The sequence below is a fragment of the Salmo salar genome, chromosome 04 (assembly GCF_965601325.2).
Source record: "Salmo salar chromosome 04, fSalSal1, whole genome shotgun sequence".
Taxonomy (NCBI): Eukaryota; Metazoa; Chordata; class Actinopteri; order Salmoniformes; family Salmonidae; genus Salmo; species Salmo salar.
The window spans coordinates 96,031,811-96,049,064 of NC_138294.1; the positions used below are offsets into that span (position 1 = coordinate 96,031,811).

General features: G+C 53.2%; 1 protein-coding gene across 3 annotated transcripts in view; it reads right to left on the reverse strand.

Annotated features, from left to right (window-relative positions):
- Window positions 1–17,254, reverse strand: part of alg9 (ALG9 alpha-1,2-mannosyltransferase) — a 72,273-nt gene that overhangs the window by 32,596 nt on the left and 22,423 nt on the right. For all 3 annotated transcript variants that reach the window (XM_045717514.2, XM_045717513.2, XM_045717512.2), the window contains exons 6-8: window positions 11,820–11,955; window positions 10,773–10,860; window positions 10,443–10,548 (exon numbers count right to left, since the gene is read on the reverse strand). In XM_045717514.2, the coding sequence (XP_045573470.2) occupies window positions 10,443–10,548; window positions 10,773–10,860; window positions 11,820–11,955 (330 nt within the window). The remainder of the gene's footprint in view (window positions 1–10,442; window positions 10,549–10,772; window positions 10,861–11,819; window positions 11,956–17,254) is intronic.

Genomic DNA, 17,254 nt, shown 5'->3' on the forward strand with positions numbered 1-17,254 from the left:
ATCGTACTCCCAACATTTCAATCCCAGGGAGGACACTAACCACAGGGCCGCTGAGTTGGTAACACTGTCCTTCCAATCCCAGGGAGGACACTAACCACAGGGCCGCTGAGTTGGTAACACTGTCCTTCCAATCCCAGGGAGGACACTAACCACAGGGCCGCTGAGTTGGTAACACTGTCCTTCCAATCCCAGGGAGGACACTAACCACAGGGCCGCTGAGTTGGTAACACTGTCCTTCCAATCCCAGGGAGGACACTAACCACAGGGCCGCTGAGTTGGTAACACTGTCCTTCCAATCCCAGGGAGGACACTAACCACAGGGCCGCTGAGTTGGTAACACTGTCCTTCCAATCCCAGGGAGGACACTAACCACAGGGCCGCTGAGTTGGTAACACTGTCCTTCCAATCCCAGGGAGGACACTAACCACAGGGCCGCTGAGTTGGTAACACTGTCCTTCCAATCCCAGGGAGGACACTAACCACAGGGCCGCTGAGTTGGTAACACTGTCCTTCCAATCCCAGGGAGGACACTAACCACAGGGCCGCTGAGTTGGTAACACTGTCCTTCCAACCCCAGGGAGGACACTAACCACAGGAGCGCTGAGTTGGTAACACTGTCCTTCCAACCCCAGGGAGGACACTAACCACAGGGCCGCTGAGTTGGTAACACTGTCCTTCCAACCCCAGGGAGGACACTAACCACAGGGCCGCTGAGTTGGTAACACTGTCCTTCCAACCCCAGGGAGGACACTAACCACAGGGCCGCTGAGTTGGTAACACTGTCCTTCCAACCCCAGGGAGGACACTAACCACAGGGCCGCTGAGTTGGTAACACTGTCCTTCCAACCCCAGGGAGGACACTAACCACAGGGCCGCTGAGTTGGTAACACTGTCCTTCCAACCCCAGGGAGGACACTAACCACAGGGCCGCTGAGTTGGTAACACTGTCCTTCCAACCCCAGGGAGGACACTAACCACAGGGCCGCTGAGTTGGTAACACTGTCCTTCCAACCCCAGGGAGGACACTAACCACAGGGCCGCTGAGTTGGTAACACTGTCCTTCCAACCCCAGGGAGGACACTAACCACAGGGCCGCTGAGTTGGTAACACTGTCCTTCCAACCCCAGGGAGGACACTAACCACAGGGCCGCTGAGTTGGTAACACTGTCCTTCCAACCCCAGGGAGGACACTAACCACAGGGCCGCTGAGTTGGTAACACTGTCCTTCCAACCCCAGGGAGGACACTAACCACAGGGCCGCTGAGTTGGTAACACTGTCCTTCCAATCCCAGGGAGGACACTAACCACAGGGCCGCTGAGTTGGTAACACTGTCCTTCCAATCCCAGGGAGGACACTAACCACAGGGCCGCTGAGTTGGTAACACTGTCCTTCCAATCCCAGGGAGGACACTAACCACAGGGCCGCTGAGTTGGTAACACTGTCCTTCCAACCCCAGGGAGGACACTAACCACAGGAGCGCTGAGTTGGTAACACTGTCCTTCCAACCCCAGGGAGGACACTAACCACAGGGCCGCTGAGTTGGTAACACTGTCCTTCCAACCCCAGGGAGGACACTAACCACAGGGCCGCTGAGTTGGTAACACTGTCCTTCCAACCCCAGGGAGGACACTAACCACAGGGCCGCTGAGTTGGTAACACTGTCCTTCCAACCCCAGGGAGGACACTAACCACAGGGCCGCTGAGTTGGTAACACTGTCCTTCCAACCCCAGGGAGGACACTAACCACAGGGCCGCTGAGTTGGTAACACTGTCCTTCCAACCCCAGGGAGGACACTAACCACAGGGCCGCTGAGTTGGTAACACTGTCCTTCCAACCCCAGGGAGGACACTAACCACAGGGCCGCTGAGTTGGTAACACTGTCCTTCCAACCCCAGGGAGGACACTAACCACAGGGCCGCTGAGTTGGTAACACTGTCCTTCCAATCCCAGGGAGGACACTAACCACAGGGCCGCTGAGTTGGTAACACTGTCCTTCCAACCCCAGGGAGGACACTAACCACAGGGCCGCTGAGTTGGTAACACTGTCCTTCCAACCCCAGGGAGGACACTAACCACAGGGCCGCTGAGTTGGTAACACTGTCCTTCCAACCCCAGGGAGGACACTAACCACAGGGCCGCTGAGTTGGTAACACTGTCCTTCCAACCCCAGGGAGGACACCAACCACAGGGCCGCTGAGTTGGTAACACTGTCCTTCCAACCCCAGGGAGGACACTAACCACAGGGCCGCTGAGTTGGTAACACTGTCCTTCCAACCCCAGGGAGGACACTAACCACAGGGCCGCTGAGTTGGTAACACTGTCCTTCCAACCCCAGGGAGGACACTAACCACAGGGCCGCTGAGTTGGTAACACTGTCCTTCCAACCCCAGGGAGGACACTAACCACAGGGCCGCTGAGTTGGTAACACTGTCCTTCCAACCCCAGGGAGGACACTAACCACAGGGCCGCTGAGTTGGTAACACTGTCCTTCCAACCCCAGGGAGGACACTAACCACAGGGCCGCTGAGTTGGTAACACTGTCCTTCCAACCCCAGGGAGGACACTAACCACAGGGCCGCTGAGTTGGTAACACTGTCCTTCCAACCCCAGGGAGGACACTAACCACAGGGCCGCTGAGTTGGTAACACTGTCCTTCCAATCCCAGGGTGCCATTCGTTTTAATACTCACCACTGCATCAAAAAGGTTGGCTGGTCCTCATTAAAGTGCTGTAAATGACTTCATTATTCCCTTTTTGTCTACAAAGCTCTACTAAACAAGCTTCCAACTTACCTCACTTTAGTGTTAAAGTATAAAAACAAAGATACAAAGCTTATTCACAAGGGTTAGTTAACTGGAGATTCCTCAGGTCTCCACAGAACTAGGTAAATCCACTTCTAGTTTTAATGCACCTCATTGCTGCAACCAATCACAAAATGCATTACAATTGTTCCGGTGCCGATCAGGCAATTTAAAATAATGATTGGGGAACTTTTGATTGGAATATTTGTGTTATTCTGTATTTTAGTTTGTTTTACACTGTATCTGATTTGGATTTTGTCTTCTGAATTGTATAGGCAGAGTTTCCTTGTGAAAGAGACCCTGGTCTCGTTGGTGACTCCCTGTTTAAGGTAAAACATTTAACTTCTTTATTTTTATTTGTTGGTAACATTGTCCTTCCAATCTCAGGAAGGACACCAACTACAAGGCCTTCACAAAGTATTCATAACCCCTGATTTACTCCACATGTTGTTGTGTTACAGCCGGAATTCAAAATGGATTAAATCGATTATTTTCCCCCTCACCCATCTACACACAATACGCCACAATGACAAAGTGAAAACATGTTTTTAGGAATGTTTGCACATATATTGAAAATGAAATACAGAAATCTCACATTTAAATAAGTATTCAAATGCCTGAGTCAATACATGTCAGAATCACCTTTGGCAGTGATTACAGCTGTGATCTTTCTGGGTCTATAAGAGCTTTGCACACCTGGATTGTACAATATTTGCACATTATTCTTTGAAAAATGTTTTAATCTCTGTCAAGGTAGATGTTGATCATTGCTAGACAGCAATTTTCAAGTCTTGCCATAGATTTTCAAGCCGATTGAAGTCAAAACTACACCTACGCCACTTTGGCATTGTGTTTTAGGTTATTGTCCTGCTGAAAGGTGATTGAACCAGGATTTCCTCTAAGATTTTGCCTGTGCTTTGCTCCATTTCTGTTTCATCCTAAAAAAACTCCCTAGTTCTTGCCGATGACATTCTTTCACCCTGACCCGACGCAGCGCGTCGCCCTGACCCGACGCAGCGCGTAACCCTGACCCGACGCAGCGCGTCGCCCTGACCCGACGCAGCGCGTCGCCCTGACCCGACGCAGTACAATACCGTCGCCCTGACCCGACGCAGCGCGTAACCCTGACCCGACGCAGCGCGTCGCCCTCACCCGACGCAGCGCGTCGCCCTGACCCGACGCAGTACAATACCGTCGCCCTGACCCGACGCAGTACAATACCGTCGCCCTGACCCGACGCAGCGCGTTACCCGGACCCGACGCAGCGCGTTACCCTGACCCGACGCAGTACAATACCGTCGCCCTGACCCGACGCAGCGCGTTGCCCTGACCCGACGCAGCGCGTTACCCTGACCCGACGCAGTACAATACCGTCACCCTGATCCGACGCAGCGCGTCGCCCTGACCCGACGCAGCGCAATACCGTCGCCCTGATCCGACGCAGCGCGTCGCCCTGACCCGACGCAGTGCAATACCGTCGCCCTGACCCGACGCAGTGCAATACCGTCGCCCTGACCCGACGCAGTGCAATACCGTCGCCCTGATCCGACGCAGCGCGTTACCCTGACCCGACGCAGTGCGTCGCCCTGACCCGACGCAGTACAATACCGTCGCCCTGACCCGACGCAGTACAATACCGTCGCCCTGACCCGACGCAGTACAATACCGTCGCCCTGACCCGACGCAGCGCGTCGCCCTGACCCGACGCAGCGCGTCGCCCTGACCCGACGCAGCGCGTCGCCCTGACCCGACGCAGTGCAATACCGTCGCCCTGACCCGACGCAGTGCGTCGCCCTGACCCGACGCAGTACAATACCGTTGCCCTGACCCGACGCAGCGCGTTGCCCTGACCCGACGCAGTGCAATACCGTCGCCCTGACCCGACGCAGTGTGTTGCCCTGACCCGACGCAGCGCGTTGCCCTGACCCGACGCAGTGCAATACCGTCGCCCTGACCCGACGCAGTGCGTCGCCCTGACCCGACGCAGTGCGTTACCCTGACCCGACGCAGCGCGTTGCCCTGACCCGACGCAGTACAATACCGTCGCCCTGACCCGACGCAGCGCGTTACCCTGACCCGACGCAGCGCGTTGCCCTGACCCGACGCAGTAAAATACCGTCGCCCTGACCCGACGCAGCGCGTCGCCCTGACCCGACGCAGTACAATACCGTCGCCCTGACCCGACGCAGCGCGTTACCCTGACCCGACGCAGTACAATACCGTCGCCCTGACCTGACGCAGCGCGTTACCCTGACCCGACGCAGTACAATACCGTCGCCCTGACCCGACGCAGCGCGTTGCCCTGACCCGACGCAGTACAATACCGTCGCCCTGACCCGACGCAGTACAATACCGTCGCCCTGACCCGACGCAGCGCGTTGCCCTGACCCGACGCAGTACAATACCGTCGCCCTGACCCGACGCAGTACAATACCGTCACCCTGACCCGACGCAGTACAATACCGTCGCCCTGACCCGACGCAGCGCGTCGCCCTGACCCGACGCAGTACAATACCGTCACCCTGACCCGACGCAGTACAATACCGTCGCCCTGACCCGACGCAGTACAATACCGTCGCCCTGACCCGACGCAGTGCGTTGCCCTGACCCGATGCAGTGCGTCGCCCTGACCCGACGCAGTGCAATACCGTCGCCCTGACCCGACGCAGTGCGTTACCCTGACCCGACGCAGTGCAATACCGTCACCCTGACCCGACGCAGTGCAATACCGTCGCCCTGACCCGACGCAGTGCAATACCGTCGCCCTGACCCGACGCAGTGCAATACCGTTGCCCTGACCCGACGCAGCGCGTTGCCCTGACCCGACGCAGTACAATACCGTCGCCCTGACCCGACGCAGCGCGTTACCCTGACCCGACGCAGTGCAATACCGTCACCCTGACCCGACGCAGTGCAATACCGTCGCCCTGACCCGACGCAGCGCGTTGCCCTGACCCGACGCAGCGCGTTGCCCTGACCCGACGCAGTGCGTTGCCCTGACCCGACGCAGTAGTGACTGTGTGTATTGATACACCATCCAAAGTGTAATTGGTAACTTCACCATGCTCAAAGGGATATTCAATGTCCGCTTTTATTTATTTTTATCCATCTACCCAATCGGTGCCCTTCTTTGCGAGGCATTGGAAAACCTCCCCTGGTCTTTGTGGTTGAATCTGTGTTCGACTGAGGGACCTTACAGATTGTGTGTGCAGTGCCTTCGGAAAGTATTCAGAACCCTTGACTTTTTCCGCATTTTGTTACGTTACAGCCTTATTCTAAAATGTATTAAATAAAACAATTTCCTCAGAGAAAACAGGTTTTGAATTTTTTGCAAATGTATTACAAATAAAAAACAGAAATACCTTATTTACATAAGTATTCAGACCCTTTGCTTTGACATTAGAAATTGAGCTTAGGTGCATTCTGTTTACATTGATCATCCTTGAGAAGTTTCTACAACACCTGTGGTAAATTCAATTGACTGGACATGATTTGGAAAAGCACACACCTGTCTATATAAGGTCCCACAGTTGACAGCGCACGTCAGAGCAAAAACCAAGCCATGAGGTCGAATTCCAAGCATCTGCCTCTAACCCTAGGAAGCTCTTTGCCACCTTCTCCTCCCTCCTGAATCCTCCTCCCCCCCCCCCCCCCCCTCTCTGCGGATGACTTCGTCAACCATTTTGAAAAAAAGGTCGACGACATCCGATCCTCGTTTGCTAAGTCAAACGACACTGCTGGTCCTGCTCACACTGCCCTACCCTGTGCTTTGACCTCTTTCTCCCCCCTTTCTCCAGATGAAATCTCGCGTCTTGTGACGGCCAGCCGCCCAACAACCTGCCCGCTTGACCCTATCCCCTCCTCTCTTCTCCAGACCATTTCCGGAGACCTTCTCCCCTTACCTCACCTCGCTCATCAACTCATCCTTGACCGCTGGCTACGTCCCTTCCGTCTTCAAGAGAGCGAGAGTTGCACCCCTTCTGAAAAAACCTACACTCGATCCCTCCGATGTCAACAACTACAGACCAGTATCCCTTCTTTCTTTTCTCTCCAAAACTCTTAAACGTGCCGTCCTTGGCCAGCTCTCTTGCCATCTCTCTCAGAATTACCTTCTTGATCCAAATCAGTCAGGTTTCAAGACTGGTCATTCAACTGAGACTGCTCTTCTCTGTGTCACGGAGGCTCTCCACACTGCTAAAGCTAACTCTCTCTCCTCTGCTCTCATCCTTCTAGACCTATCGGCTGCCTTTGATACTGTGAACCATCAGATCCTCCTCTCCACCCTCTCCGAGTTGGGCATCTCCGGCGCGGCCCACGCTTGGATTGCGTCCTACCTGACAGGTCGCTCCTACCAGGTGGCGTGGCGAGAATCTGTCTCCGCACCACGTGCTCTCACCACTGGTGTCCCCCAAGGCTCTGTTCTAGGCCCTCTCCTATTCTCGCTATACACCAAGTCACTTGGCTCTGTCATATCCTAACATGGTCTCTCCTATCATTGCTATGCAGACGACACACAATCTTCTCCTTTCCCCCTTCTGACAACCAGGTGGCGAATCGCATCTCTGCATGTCTGGCAGACATATCAGTGTGGATGACGGATCACCACCTCAAGCTGAACCTCGGCAAGACGGAGCTGCTCTTCCTCCCGGGGAAGGACTGCCCGTTCCATGATCTCGCCATCACGGTTGACAACTCCATTGTGTCCTCCTCCCAGAGTGCTAAGAACCTTGGCGTGACCCTGGACAACACCCTGTCGTTCTCCACTAACATCAAGGCGGTGACCCGATCCTGTAGGTTCATGCTCTACAACATTCGCAGAGTACGACCCTGCCTCACACAGGAAGCTGCGCAGGTCCGAATCCAGGCACTTGTCATCTCCCGTCTGGATTACTGCAACTCGCTGTTGGCTGGGCTCCCTGCCTGTGCCATTAAACCCCTACAACTCATCCAGAACGCCGCAGCCCGTCTGGTGTTCAACCTTCCCACGTTCTCTCACATCACCCCGCTCCTCCGCTCTCTCCACTGGCTTCCAGTTGAAGCTCGCATCCGCTACAAGACGATTGGTGCTTGCCTACGGAGCTGTGAGGGGAACGGCACCTCCGTACCTTCAGGCTCTGATCAGGCCCTACACCCAAACAAGGGCACTGCGTTCATCCACCTCTGGCCTGCTCGCCTCCCTACCTCTGAGGAAGCACAGTTCCCGCTCAGCCCAGTCAAAACTGTTCGCTGCTCTGGCACCCCAATGGTGGAACAAGCTCCCTCACGACGCCAGGACAGCGGAGTCAATCACCACCTTCCGGAGACACCTGAAACCCCACCTCTTTAAGGAATACCTGGGATAGGATAAAGTAATCCTTCTAACCCCCCCCCCCCCTTAAAACATTTAGATGCACTATTGTAAAGTGGTTGTTCCACTGGATATCATAAGGTGAATGCACCAATTTGTAAGTCGCTCTGGATAAGAGCGTCTGCTAAATGACTTAAATGTAAATGTTGAAGGAATTGTCCGTAGAGCTCCGAGAAGGGCCTTGATCAGGGAGGTGACCAAGAACCCGATGGTCACTCTGACAGAGCTCCAGAGTTCCTCTGTGGATATGGGAGAACCTTCTAGAAGGGCAACCATCTCTGGAGCACTTCACCAATCAGGCCTTTATGGTAGAGTGGCCAGACGGAAGCCACTCCTCAGTAAAAGGCACATGACAGCCCGCTTGGAGTTGGACCAAAAGGCACCTGAAGACTCTCAGACCATGAGAAACAAGATTATCTGCATCATCATTTTTTTTTTTTATCGTCAGTGACTGGGAGACTAGTCAGGATCAAGGCAAAGATGAATGGAGCAGAGAGATCGTTGATGAAAACCTGCTCCAGAGCGCTCAGGACCTCAGACTGGGGCGAAGGTTCACCTTCCAACAGCACAACGACCCTAAGCACACAGCCAAGACAACGCAGGAGTGGCTTCAGGATAAGTCTCTGAATGTCCTTTAGTGCCCCAGCCAGAGCCCGGACTTGAACCCGATCAAACATCTCTGGAAAGAGCTGAAAATAGCTGTGCAGCGACGCTCCCTATCCAACCTGACAGAACTTGAGATGATCTGCAGAGAAGAATGGGAGAAACTCCCCAAATACAGGTGTGGCAAGCTGGTAGCATCATACCCAAGAAGACTCAATGCTGTTATCGCTACCAAAGGTGCTTCAACAAAATACTGAGTAAAGGGTCTGAATACTTATGTAAATTTGATTTGTTTTATTTTTTTAAATAAATTATAAAAGCAAGAGGACAAGTACACTAGAGTGTCTAGTTTGAGAAACAGACGCCTCACAAGTCCTCAACTGGCAGCTTCATTAAATAGTACCCACAAAACACCAGTCTCAACGTCAACAGTGAAGAGGCGACTCCGGCATGCTGGTAGAGTTGCAAAGAAAACGCCTTATCTGAGACTGGCCAATACAAATAAAGGTTTAAGATGGACAAAAGAACACAGACACTGGACAGAGGAACTCTGCCTAGAAGGCCAGCATCCCGGAGTCGCCTCTTCACTGCTGACGTTGAGACTGGTGTTTTGCGGGTACTATTTAATGAAGCTGCCAGTTGAGGACTTGTGAGGCATCTCTTTCTATTCTGGTTTCTAGCTACAATAGTCATTTGCAACATTAACCAAATCTATACTGTATTTCTGACTAATTTGATGTTATTTTAATGGACACATTTTTTTTGCTTTTATTTAAAAAACAAGGAAATTTCTAAGTGACACCCAAACTTTGGAACGGTAGTGTACCTAGCTAGCTGCTTCAGAAGAGGACCTAGCTAGCTGCTTCAGAAGAGGACCTAGCTAGCCGCTTCAGAAGAGGACCTAGCTAACCGCTTCAGAAGAGGACCTAGCTAGCCGCTTCAGAAGAGGACCTAGCTAGCCGCTTCAGAAGAGGACCTAGCTAGCCGCTTCAGAAGAGGACCTAGCTAGCCGCTTCAGAAGAGGACCTAGCTAGCCGCTTCAGAAGAGGACCTAGCTAGCCGCTTCAGAAGAGGACCTAGCTAGCCGCTTCAGAAGAGGACCTAGCTAGCCGCTTCAGAAGAGGACCTAGCTAGCTAGCTAGCTAGCTGCTTCAGAAGAGGACCTAGCTAGCTAGCTAGCTAGCTGCTTCAGAAGAGGACCTAGCTAGCTAGCTAGCTAGCTGCTTCAGAAGAGGACCTAGCTAGCTAGCTAGCTAGCTGCTTCAGAAGAGGACCTAGCTAGCTAGCTAGCTAGCTGCTTCAGAAGAGGACCTAGCTAGCTAGCTAGCTAGCTGCTTCAGAAGAGGACCTAGCTAGCTAGCTAGCTAGCTGCTTCAGAAGAGGACCTAGCTAGCTAGCTAGCTAGCTGCTTCAGAAGAGGACCTAGCTAGCTAGCTAGCTAGCTGCTTCAGAAGAGGACCTAGCTAGCTAGCTAGCTAGCTGCTTCAGAAGAGGACCTAGCTAGCTAGCTAGCTAGCTGCTTCAGAAGAGGACCTAGCTAGCTAGCTAGCTAGCTGCTTCAGAAGAGGACCTAGCTAGCTAGCTAGCTAGCTGCTTCAGAAGAGGACCTAGCTAGCTAACTGCTTCAGAGAACCTACCTAACGTGTGTGTGTGTGTGTGTGTGTGTGTGTGTGTGTGTGTGTGTGTTTACCATAGAGATCTGGGCCATGGGGGGTGAAGACATTATAGAGTAGAATATTGAGGGGAGCAACGACCAGTTTCCCATAGCAACAAGAATCCACCGCCATCAGAGGCACCTGGAACACACACACACACACACACACACACACACACACACACACACACACACACACACACACGATTAGTTCTGAGTGCTTCTTCTCCTTACATAGCGATCAACTAAAGATAATGACAAAGTTCTTAACAAATATTCATAACTCAGTCACTGAGTCAGTGGGTGTGTGTGTGTGTGTGTGTGTGTGTGTGTGTGTGTGTGTGTGTGTGTATGTGTGTGTCTCACCAGGAAGAGCAGCAGAGAGACGGTTGCCCAGGTGATGAAACTATTCCACTTCCTCTTCAACACAAGCAGGTCGAAGGCAATCGGTAGCCTAGTAACCACATCAACCAATCAGAGACAACATGACTATTTTATTTGATCTTTATTTAACTAGGCAAGACAGTTAAGAACAAATTCTTATTTAGAACGACGGCCTACCCCGGTCAAACCCTAACCCTGACCCTAACCCCCCTAACCCTAACCCTGACCCTGACCCAGACCCTGACCCCCCTGACCCTAACCCAGACCCTGTCCCTAACCCTGACCCTAACCCAGACCCTGACCCTGACCCCCCTAACCCTAACCCTGACCCTGACCCAGACCCTGACCCCCCTGACCCTAACCCAGACCCTGACCCTAACCCTGACCCCCCCTAACCCTGACCCTGACCCCCCTAACCCTAACCCTGACCCAGACCCTGACCCCCCTGACCCTAACCCAGACCCTGACCCTAACCCTGACCCTAACCCAGACCCTGACCCTAACCCTGACCCCCCCTAACCCTGACCCTGACCCCCCCTAACCCTAACCCTAACCCTGACCCAGACCCTGACCCTAACCCTGACCCTGACCCTAACCCAGACCCTAACCCAGACCCTGACCCTAACCCTGACCCCCCCTAACCCTGACCCTGACCCCCCCTAACCCTAACCCTGACCCTAACCCAGACCCTGCAACAATCGGGAGACCCTACTGAGAACTCCTAACCTCTAACCCAGTCGTATTCAAACTTTTTCAGCAGGGACTTAAATTTCTTCAGAAACATTTCTGCCAACCCAATCTCAGCCCAAACTTTAAAATCTGTACATTTCCATTTAAAAAAATAACCTTCAATTTAATGTCTCCCTTTTAGTTAATTTGCTCCCTAAAACAAAACATAGCCCTGCCCTGGTAGTAAATTATTCTCCACTTGCTGCCAGCTGAAACTAACTATACAGTAGAACAGTCTGTTTCTGATGCTTTAATATCATGCTTCATTACAATTAACTCTGCACAAGGAACAGCTCTTACCCAATCAGAGCAGAGAATGGCCAGCCAATGATAGCCCCAGCTGCCACGCCCATCACAGCCAGGAAGGGGGTGTCTTGGAACCATCCAGTCATGGCAACCAGAGTAGAATACATACAGAAGGAAGAAGGCAGGAATGCTGGACAGAGAGAGAGAGAGAGACAGAGGGGGGGGGGACACAGAGCGAGAGGGGGGGGACACAGAGCGAGAGGGGGGGGACACAGAGCGAGAGGGGGGGGGACACAGAGCGAGAGAGACAGAGCGAGAGAGAGACAGAGCGAGAGAGAGACAGAGCGAGAGAGAGACAGAGCGAGAGAGACAGAGCGAGAGAGACAGAGCGAGAGAGACAGAGCGAGAGAGACAGAGCGAGAGAGACAGAGGGGGGGGGACACAGAGCGATAGAGACAGAGCGAGAGGGGGGGGACACAGAGCGAGAGGGGGGGGACACAGAGCGAGAGGGGGGAGGACACAGAGCGAGAGGGGGGGGGGACACAGAGCGAGAGGGGGGGGACACAGAGCGAGAGGGGGGGGACACACAGAGCGAGAGGGGGGGGACACACAGAGCGAGAGGGGGGGGACACACAGAGCGAGAGGGGGGGGACACACAGAGCGAGAGGGGGGGGACACAGAGCGAGAGGGGGGGACACAGAGCGAGAGGGGGGGGACACAGAGCGAGAGGGGGGGGGGACACAGAGCGAGAGGGGGGGGACACAGAGCGAGAGGGGGGGGGACACAGAGCGAGAGGGGGGGGGACACAGAGCGAGAGGGGGGGGGACACAGAGCGAGAGGGGGGGGGACACAGAGCGAGAGGGGGGGGACACAGAGCGAGAGGGGGGGGGGACACAGAGCGAGAGGGGGGGGACACAGAGCGAGAGGGGGGGGACACAGAGCGAGAGGGGGGGGGGGACACAGAGCGAGAGGGGGGGGGGACACACAGAGCGAGAGGGGGGGGGGGACACACAGAGCGAGAGGGGGGGGGACACACAGAGCGAGAGGGGGGGGGGACACACAGAGCGAGAGGGGGGGGACACACAGAGCGAGAGGGGGGGGGACACACAGAGCGAGAGGAGGGGGAGAGGGGGGGGACACAGAGAGGAGAGAGAGAGCAAGAGAAGTGTGAGAGGGGGGGGACACAGAGAGGAGAGAGAGAGTGAGAGGTCATGAGCAGATGAGCTCTTCAATTTTTCAACAAGTTTTTACAAAAAGATAGATTTAGAATTAGATAAACTTGGATTTTCTCACAAGGACAAATAACCTCTAAACCAGATATAACCTCTAAACCAGATATAACCTCTAAACCAGATATAACCTCTAAACCAGATATAACCTCTAAACCAGATATAACCTCTAAACCAGATATAACCTCTAAACCAGATATAACCTCTAAACCAGATATAACCTCTAAACCAGATATAACCTTCACTCTAAACCAGATAGCAGAGCAGAACACCTGTTTAGGAGAGGTGCTGGCTAGCAGAGTAGAACACCTGTTTAGGAGAGGTGCTAGCAGAGTAGAACACCTGTTTAGGAGAGGTGCTGGCTAGCAGAGTAGAACACCTGTTTAGGAGAGGTGCTGGTTAGCGGAGTAGAACACCTGTTTAGGAGAGGTGCTGGCTAGCGGAGTAGAACACCTGTTTAGGAGAGGTGCTGGCTAGCAGAGTAGAACACCTGTTTAGGAGAGGTGCTGGCTAGCAGAACACCTGTTTAGGAGAGGTGCTGGCTAACAGAGTAGAACACCTGTTTAGGAGAGGTGCTGGCTAGCAGAGTAGAACACCTGTTTAGGAGAGGTGCTGGCTAGCAGAGTAGAACACCTGTTTAGGAGAGGTGCTGGCTAGCAGAGTAGAACACCTGTTTAGGAGAGGTGCTGGTTAGCGGAGTAGAACACCTGTTTAGGAGAGGTGCTGGCTAGCGGAGTAGAACACCTGTTTAGGAGAGGTGCTGGCTAGCAGAGTAGAACACCTGTTTAGGAGAGGTGCTGGCTAGCAGAACACCTGTTTAGGAGAGGTGCTGGCTAGCAGAGCAGAACACCTGTTTAGGAGAGGTGCTGGTTAGCAGAGTAGAACACCTGTTTAGGGGAGGTGCTGGTTAGCAGAGTAGAACACCTGTTTAGGAGAGGTGCTGGCTAGCAGAGTAGAACACCTGTTTAGGAGAGGTGCTGGCTAACAGAGTAGAACACCTGTTTAGGAGAGGTGCTGGCTAACAGAGTAGAACACCTGTTTAGGAGAGGTGCTGGCTAGCAGAGTAGAACACCTGTTTAGGAGAGGTGCTGGCTAGCAGAACACCTGTTTAGGAGAGGTGCTGGCTAGCAGAGTAGAACACCTGTTTAGGAGAGGTGCTGGCTAGCAGAGTAGAACACCTGTTTAGGAGAGGTGCTGGCTAACAGAGTAGAACACCTGTTTAGGAGAGGTGCTGGCTAGCGGAGTAGAACACCTGTTTAGGAGAGGTGCTGGCTAGCAGAGTAGAACACCTGTTTAGGAGAGGTGCTGGCTAGCAGAGCAGAACACCTGTTTAGGAGAGGTGCTGGCTAGCAGAGTAGAACACCTGTTTAGGAGAGGTGCTGGCTAGCAGAGTAGAACACCTGTTTAGGAGAGGTGCTGGCTAACAGAGTAGAACACCTGTTTAGGAGAGGTGCTGGCTAACAGAGTAGAACACCTGTTTAGGAGAGGTGCTGGTTAGCAGAGTAGAACACCTGTTTAGGAGAGGTGCTGGCTGGCAGAGTAGAACACCTGTTTAGGAGAGGTGCTGGCTAGCAGAGCAGAACACCTGTTTAGGAGAGGTGCTGGCTAACAGAGTAGAACACCTGTTTAGGAGAGGTGCTGGCTAGCAGAGTAGAACACCTGTTTAGGAGAGGTGCTGGCTAGCAGAGTAGAACACCTGTTTAGGAGAGGTGCTGGCTAGCAGAGTAGAACACCTGTTTAGGAGAGGTGCTGGCTAGCAGAGTAGAACACCTGTTTAGGAGAGGTGCTGGCTAGCAGAGTAGAACACCTGTTTAGGAGAGGTGCTGGCTAGCAGAGTAGAACACCTGTTTAGGAGAGGTGCTGGTTAGCAGAGTAGAACACCTGTTTAGGAGAGGTGCTGGCTAGCAGAGCAGAACACCTGTTTAGGAGAGGTGCTGGCTAGCAGAGTAGAACACCTGTTTAGGAGAGGTGCTGGCTAGCAGAGCAGAACACCTGTTTAGGAGAGGTGCTGGCTAGCAGAGCAGAACACCTGTTTAGGAGAGGTGCTGGCTAACGGAGTATAACACCTGTTTAGGAGAGGTGCTGGCTAGCAGAGTAGAACACCTGTTTAGGAGAGGTGCTGGCTAGCAGAGCAGAACACCTGTTTAGGAGAGGTGCTGGCTAACAGAGTAGAACACCTGTTTAGGAGAGGTGCTGGCTAACGGAGTAGAACACCTGTTTAGGAGAGGTGCTGGTTAGCAGAGTAGAACACCTGTTTAGGAGAGGTGCTGGCTAGCAGAGTAGAACACCTGTTTAGGAGAGGTGCTGGCTAGCAGAGTAGAACACCTGTTTAGGAGAGGTGCTGGCTAGCAGAGTAGAACACCTGTTTAGGAGAGGTGCTGGCTAGCAGAGTAGAACACCTGTTTAGGAGAGGTGCTGGCTAGCAGAGCAGAACACCTGTTTAGGAGAGGTGCTGGCTAGCAGAGTAGAACACCTGTTTAGGAGAGGTGCTGGCTAACAGAGCAGAACACCTGTTTAGGAGAGGTGCTGGCTAGCAGAGTAGAACACCTGTTTAGGAGAGGTGCTGGCTAGCAGAACACCTGTTTAGGAGAGGTGCTGGCTAACAGAGTAGAACACCTGTTTAGGAGAGGTGCTGGTTAGCAGAGTAGAACACCTGTTTAGGAGAGGTGCTGGCTGGCAGAGTAGAACACCTGTTTAGGAGAGGTGCTGGCTAGCAGAGTAGAACACCTGTTTAGGAGAGGTGCTGGCTAGCAGAGTAGAACACCTGTTTAGGAGAGGTGCTGGCTAGCAGAGTAGAACACCTGTTTAGGAGAGGTGCTGGCTAGCAGAACATCTGTTTAGGAGAGGTGCTGGCTAACAGAGCAGAACACCTGTTTAGGAGAGGTGCTGGCTAACAGAGCAGAACACCTGTTTAGGAGAGGTGCTGGCTAGCAGAGTAGAACACCTGTTTAGGAGAGGTGCTGGCTAGCAGAGTAGAACACCTGTTTAGGAGAGGTGCTGGCTAGCAGAGTAGAACACCTGTTTAGGAGAGGTGCTGGCTAACAGAGTAGAACACCTGTTTAGGAGAGGTGCTGGCTAGCAGAGCAGAACACCTGTTTAGGAGAGGTGCTGGCTAGCAGAGTAGAACACCTGTTTAGGAGAGGTGCTGGCTAGCAGAGTAGAACACCTGTTTAGGAGAGGTGCTGGCTAGCAGAGTAGAACACCTGTTTAGGAGAGGTGCTGGCTAGCAGAGTAGAACACCTGTTTAGGAGAGGTGCTGGCTAACAGAGTAGAACACCTGTTTAGGAGAGGTGCTGGCTAGCAGAGTAGAACACCTGTTTAGGAGAGGTGCTGGCTAGCAGAGTAGAACACCTGTTTAGGAGAGGTGCTGGCTAGCAGAGTAGAACACCTGTTTAGGTGAGGTGCTGGCTAGCAGAGTAGAACACCTGTTTAGGAGAGGTGCTGGCTAGCAGAGTAGAACACCTGTTTAGGAGAGGTGCTGGCTAGCAGAGTAGAACACCTGTTTAGGAGAGGTGCTGGCTAGCAGAGTAGAACACCTGTTTAGGAGAGGTGCTGGCTAGCAGAGTAGAACACCTGTTTAGGAGAGGTGCTGGCTAGCAGAGTAGAACACCTGTTTAGGAGAGGTGCTGGCTAACAGAGCAGAACACCTGTTTAGGAGAGGTGCTGGCTAGCAGAACACCTGTTTAGGAGAGGTGCTGGCTAGCAGAACACCTGTTTAGGAGAGGTGCTGGCTAACAGAGTAGAACACCTGTTTAGGAGAGGTGCTGGTTAGCAGAGTAGAACACCTGTTTAGGAGAGGTGCTGGCTGGCAGAGTAGAACACCTGTTTAGGAGAGGTGCTGGCTAGCAGAGTAGAACACCTGTTTAGGAGAGGTGCTGGCTAGCAGAGTAGAACACCTGTTTAGGAGAGGTGCTGGCTAGCAGAGTAGAACACCTGTTTAGGAGAGGTGCTGGCTAGCAGAGTAGAACACCTGTTTAGGAGAGGTGCTGGCTAGCAGAGTAGAACACCTGTTTAGGAGAGGTGCTGGCTAGCAGAGTAGAACACCTGTTTAGGAGAGGTGCTGGCTAACAGAGCAGAACACCTGTTTAGGAGAGGTGCTGGCTAGCAGAGTAGAACACCTGTTTAGGAGAGGTGCTGGCTAGCAGAACATCTGTTTAGGAGAGGTGCTGGCTAACAGAGTAGAACACCTGTTTAGGAGAGGTGCTGGTTAGCAGAGTAGAACACCTGTTTAGGTGAGGTGCTGGCTAGCAGAGTAGAACA